General features: G+C 43.5%; 1 protein-coding gene across 1 annotated transcript in view; it reads right to left on the bottom strand.

The window, feature by feature from the left end:
• Positions 1-1,224: 1,224 nt before the first annotated feature.
• Nlrp5 (NLR family pyrin domain containing 5) overlaps positions 1,225-6,000 on the bottom strand; it is a 38,794-nt gene continuing 34,018 nt past the window's right edge. Inside the window, 3 exon segments of the mRNA XM_021166151.1 lie at positions 1,225-1,399; positions 3,385-3,555; positions 5,330-5,500. Of these exon segments, the coding sequence (XP_021021810.1) occupies positions 1,225-1,399; positions 3,385-3,555; positions 5,330-5,500 (517 nt within the window).

Below are 6,000 nucleotides of genomic sequence, written 5' to 3'. Positions count from 1 at the left end.
AAGTGGATGCTCACAGTCAGCTATTGGATGGATCACAGGGCCCCCAATGGAGTAGCTAGAGAAAGTACCCAAGGAGCTAAAGGGATCTGTAACCCTATAGGTGGAACAACATTATGAACTAACCAGTAGCATGGAGCTCTTGTCTCTAGCTGCATATGTATCAAAAGATGGTCTAGTCTCCCATCACTGGAAAGAGAGACCCATTGGTCATGCAAACTTTATATACCCCAGTACAGGGGAACGCCACGGTCAAAAATTGAGAGTCGGTAGGTAGAGGTGTGGGGAGGAGGTTATGGGGGACTTTTGGGATAGCATTGGAAATGTAAATGACAAAAATAACTAATAAAAATATCAAAAAGAAAAAAGAAAAAAAGAAAAGAGCCTGACAACAGCTACTGTTGTAGATGTGAGTCACAACTGTTGGCAAAATTAACCATCTTAACTATTTGGATGTATTAGTGGCATTACACACATGTAGTGCAACCACTGCTACCACCTTCTTCATAACTCTCCCATCATCCCATATTGAAAAGCCTGTAGATGATGTCAACTCTAAATTTTCCTTTCCCTTTTAAATTTTTTTGGCAGTGCTACAGAAGGAACCCGGGACTTTGCATATGCAAAAAGGGGGGGGGGCTCTTCTCTGGAGTTTTAAGCCTCTAACCTTCTTTGTTGTATCCTTTAGCAACTTCGTCTTTCTGTCATGATGAGTCTACCACCTAGGAATTTCATATGAATAGTATCACACAGCATTTGCCTTTTGTGACTACTGACTTCACTTAAAGTCATTGTGGTTTATTCATGTAGGAGCACACATCAAACTCCCTTTCTTGAAAACTGCCACTAAGAACATGGATGTACACATGTCTTTTTTTTGAGATAGGGTCTCACTGTGTAACCTTGGCTGTCCTGGAACTTTCTCTGACAGTGGTTATCACCCTGTGGATCCAGAGCCTCCCACCTTGGGTCTCACATACCATAATAGTAGCAAAATAACAGTTATGAAGTAGCAACAAAATAATTTTATGGTTGGGGGTCACCACAACACAAGGAGGTGTATTAAAGGGTCACATTTAACATCACATTAGGATGGTTGAAAGCCACTGTTCCGGATAAAGACAGTTTCCAAGCCATGGTCTCGCCTCAACTATTTTCAATTGCTTCTGTTTCTCCAATTAACTTGTCAGAGTGTCTGGGTTTACGTCTCAGGAGACAATTTGGAACTTACCCAATTATCTACAGGTTAGAGACAGGGCTTTGGAACGCAGAGCACAGCTTCAACTTCCCTGATGTACTGAAGTCATTCTTCACCAGGTTTAGACTGTTCAGGTGAGGGTTGCAAGAGAGGGCCAATGACAATGCCTCACAGCATTTGGAAGTCAACCTACATGCCCCCAACCTACCAGAAGACCAAGAAGGAACCCATTAATGATGGACCCTCCACTTGGCTGGCCTTTAAGAGTTCAACCACGTGCTTACAGGTGAGAGGGACTCCATGCAGAGCCTAACTTAATTGCTCTTGGAGAGAGCCCAAACATTCTCATTTCTAAGTTCTGGTTCTGGCTCGGATTGCTGCTGGGTACCTCAAAGTGCCTTTGTGAAACAGCCCAGCTACACTGAAATCAGGAATATGACAAGAAATACAGAAATACTTGCTGATACTGCGCCAAATACTCAGTAGGGTGGGGAGCTGCATGAAGTCTGGACATGCTCATGGTACAAAGTTGCATGGGTACTGCTCTTGTTGAGGGCGCTCTTAAGAGATTATCACACCTAGGAGGTCAGAGCTTAGAGACCATGACATAGGAGATAAAGCTGAAGACTTTAAAGGTTTAGGGTTTTAGGAAAATGGATGAAACTGGCAGTTAGCATAGGAAGTGAAGTCAGGCAGATCTGGAAAGTCAAATATTGCATTGTTTTTCTCTTGTTTGTGGAACCCAAATTGTAAGTAGATACATAAAGTCATATGTAGATGTGATATACTAGATACATAAATATGTGCCACTAAAGAAGATGTGAAGGTGATTCTAGGGGAATGAAAGCAAACTAATAGGGTGGGAGGGGAGGGGTGTGAGAGGGGAGGGATGGAGGGAGGGAAGGAAGGAGGGAGGGAAGGAGGGGGAGAGAGAGAGAGAGAGAGAGAGAGAGAGAGAGAGACACACTTGTCAATGTATATTATATACTTGTGTGAAAGTGTACTTGTGAAACCCAATACTATGTAGGATGAATGTATGTAGTAAAAATTTAGGACTTTATCCTAAGAGCAGCATGCCAGAGAGAATATCATTAACAAGGGGCACCGGAACAATTAATCAGAGACTAAAAGCATCTGCTGCTCTTGCACAGGACTTGGTTTGGCTCTCAGCTCCACACCAGATAGCTTACAGTTACCCATTAACTTTGGCTCCAGGAGATCTGCTGCCTTCTCCTGACCTCTCCTGTGGGTACAAGCATGCATGTGATGCAACTAGAGATGCAGGCATGTGCGCGCAAACACACACTTATACAATAAACTTTAAATGAAAAGATCAAGTGACCATGGAGCTGGGAACGGCAGCACACTCCCATAATCCTTACACTGAAGAGGCTGGGACACAAGGATCGTAAGCTTGGCCTGCATGGAGAGACTCCACTTCAAAGGGGCGAGGGCAAATCAGATGATAATGATATATCAGATACTTTAAAGGTTACGATTATTTGTTCTGTGTATATATATGCATGTGGAGGGGGTCAGATGAGAACTTATTATAGCTTGTTCTCTCCTTCATCCATTTGTATTCTAGTGATGGAATTCACATTGTTGGATGCCTGCTGAGCCATCTCACTGGCCCATAATCTAGTAATTAGATAAATTAGTTTTATTTCTATTTTTGTGTGTTGTATGTGTGGGAGTGTATGAGTGCATGTGTGAGTGTGCACACATGCACACTCATGAATTAGATCTCACAGAACTCAATGTAGCCCAGGCATCAGACCCAAGATGATCCTCCTTCATCCTCTTGTGTGCTGGAATTACATGTGTGAGCCACCATACTTTGGTAGGACTCTGGTCTAACAGACTCCCAGGTGGATGACATGATGACTAAAGNCTTAAGAACCACCACTGTTCCTAGTTGTTCTGTATTCATTCTTCCTGCTCAATTAAATGTGCTGGACCACCAAAGTATTAGTTTCTGTATTTCCAGCACCAAGGGCGAAGTTCAATGAGCATCTATCTGAAGGTTCCCCACTTGAAGATCAGGAACACCCAGACCCATGACCCCGAGGTAAATACTGTATGACTTTATGAAGTCATTAACATGACAGCATCACCCTGGTTTCATGTTCAGGTCCTCTCAACTCCACTGAACTCATCCCCTAAAAGAGGTTACCCCAGGAAGCTACCCAAGTCTCCTCAGGGAGCTGATACTTTGCTTCAGTCCCTCACACAGGGTTATGACTCCTTTGTCACCCAGGGTGTTGTTACCAAGATCCAAACTTTTTAAGTGCTTGGTTGTTGTGATCATACAGGCCAGGTCCTCACAGCAGTTCTGTGTAAGTTGGCAGTCCACTAGTCTGCAAGAGACACAGAAGACCCACATACTTTTGCAGGAGTAACAACTATAGCAGGAGTAAGATTTACAAATACTCAGAACATATGGCTTTATTTCCTTTTAACAGAATGTCTTGGGGTCAGTGAGATGGCTCAGTAGATAGAGGTACTTGCCACCAATACTGCTGACTCTAGTTTGATACCCTAGATTCACATATGGTCGAAAGGGAGAACTGTTTCCTGCAAACTGTCCTCTGACCTTGTTGCAATAAAAGTTCTCACCCAAAATTAAACAAATATAATTTAAATAGAGATGGTCTTTATTCTCTCTGTGGTCTACACATGGGTGCATATGTGTATGGGAGTGTAGGGGTAGTCACATCTGTGCACATGTGTTTGGAGGCCAGAGATTGGCCTCAATACAATCAACAGAAACACTTCATTTCCGTGTACCTTAAGCTTGCCATTTTAAAGAGACTTGCTGGCCAGTGAGCCACTGGGATCTTTTTGGCCCTCCTTCCCTAATGCTGGGTTTACAGGCTCATGTTGGAGGCTTTTATGGGGATTATGTGAGTCTGAATGCAGGTCTTCATGCTTACTCAGCACGTTCTGTATCCATGAAGCTAACTCTGCAGCCTCAAGAGGTAGCCTTTCTAACCTATTCTCATGAATGGTACAGAGTAGATGTTATCCTGGGAGAGGGATAGCAGTGGGAAAGAAAATGCAGTGGTTGAACGGAGGCATCTTTGGAAAAATAACTTGTATACCAATTGAGTCTCAGCTACAGAAGGGGCCAAAGTTATCCACAGGCTGAGAGACAGGCAAGGACTGAAGAAGTAAATTTTACTACAGAATGCCAGGACAGAGAGTAAAGGACACAGAAACTCATTTTATTATACCAACAGAAGCTGGGATTTCCCAAACGGGTTGAATCTTATGCTTCTGTTGCAGAGTGGGGTGAATGGGGAGTGACCACACAAGAACAGCTGAATGGTTTTGGGGGGGATGGGTCAGAGTCTATTTTATATAGCCCTGCCTGTCCTGGAACTCACCATGTAGAAATCATGCTGGCCTCTTAACACACAGAGGTCCTCCTGCCTCTGCCTCCTGAGTGTTGGGATTAAAGGCATGTGCTAACATGCCTGGCTGCTTACTTGAGTTTGATATTTCAAAGATTCTCAAAATTTTTGTACATCTGAAACCCAGAAACCTCTGAATATGAAATTTAGTATCACAATGATGCCCACAAGGGAAAAGTCTTACATCTAACTTCATGTGACAGCTCATGGCTATAACATATCTGCACTTGAAGCTCTGTGTGAAACCACTTTTACACTCTCTGTTTAAGGAATGTATGAAATATAAATCCTCTTTACATTTAGATTTTGGGGCTAACCCTAGGGTTGGGGGTGTGACTCCGTAATAGAGCACCTGCCTAGAGTCCCTCAGTGAGGGCCTGGGAAGTGTCACTCAGTGATAGTGTATATGCAATGATCTTGGTTCCACTCCTGGAGTACCTCAAACAGCACCCCACTCAAAAAAATTTCTGAAGTCATGAACAGATTTTAGGGATCAAGGATGACTGAGAACTACTTTTGCCTTGGGGTCCCTGTTCATAGTAATTCCTTCTTTCCTTCAACTCTGTGAACTCAGCTCCTCACTTTATCTACTGTGATTGCCAGGAAGATGAGTACTTGACCTTAGAGTTGGTTTTTGATTCTCACATCTCCTTATCCATCTCTTGCTCTCCAAAAACCTGGCAGCAGAGATGACCCTTAACCCCCACTGTTCACTCACTCCAGTTCTTNAAGGTAACAAGTAGGTTCCTTTAAAGCTTCACACAGTAGCTTCATTGCATCATCCCCTACAGGGTTCATGGTCAGGCTCAGGTGCGTCAGCTTTGTGTTGTTTGCAAGTCTCAATGCCAGGAAGCTGTAAGCATCATCTACAATGTTGCAGTGATTCAGTCTGTGGAGACAAATAGAAGAGAAAGATGACCACTGTTCTTTCCCATGGCCTTGGATAAGAGACTCCTCTTGGCCTCAGTTTACCCTTCTGTAGGATGGGACTCCTATTTATATTGCCCATTGCTGTCAGCCTCAAGTGGAGGATGATTAAAGAAGTTGGTCGTTACTGGGATAGTTACTAGCCTTAGGCCATACTGGAAGAGTCTCAAACTGACCAGGCTGGCAAGATGGCTTAGCAGGTTAAGAGTGCTTGCTGTCAAGCCTGAGACTGTCAGCCTGAGTTCGTTCTCTGGGAACTACATGGTGGAAGAAAATAACTGACTCCTATCATCTTTGCCACCCATATACATGCTGTGCAGGCACACACACAGGCACAGGCACATGCATGTACACACCCTCTGANCCTCTAGTCCTCCTGTATTTTTAATAGGATGAAAATATTAAATTATTATTTTATTGTATATATGTGGGGCTGTACTTATGCTATGGTGCATGAANGGA

This window comes from Mus caroli, chromosome 7 (assembly GCF_900094665.2).
Source record: "Mus caroli chromosome 7, CAROLI_EIJ_v1.1, whole genome shotgun sequence".
In the NCBI taxonomy this organism is placed as follows: Eukaryota; Metazoa; Chordata; class Mammalia; order Rodentia; family Muridae; genus Mus; species Mus caroli.
The sequence above is the reverse complement of the archived record's forward strand: the minus strand, read 5'-3'. Positions and strand labels throughout refer to the sequence as shown.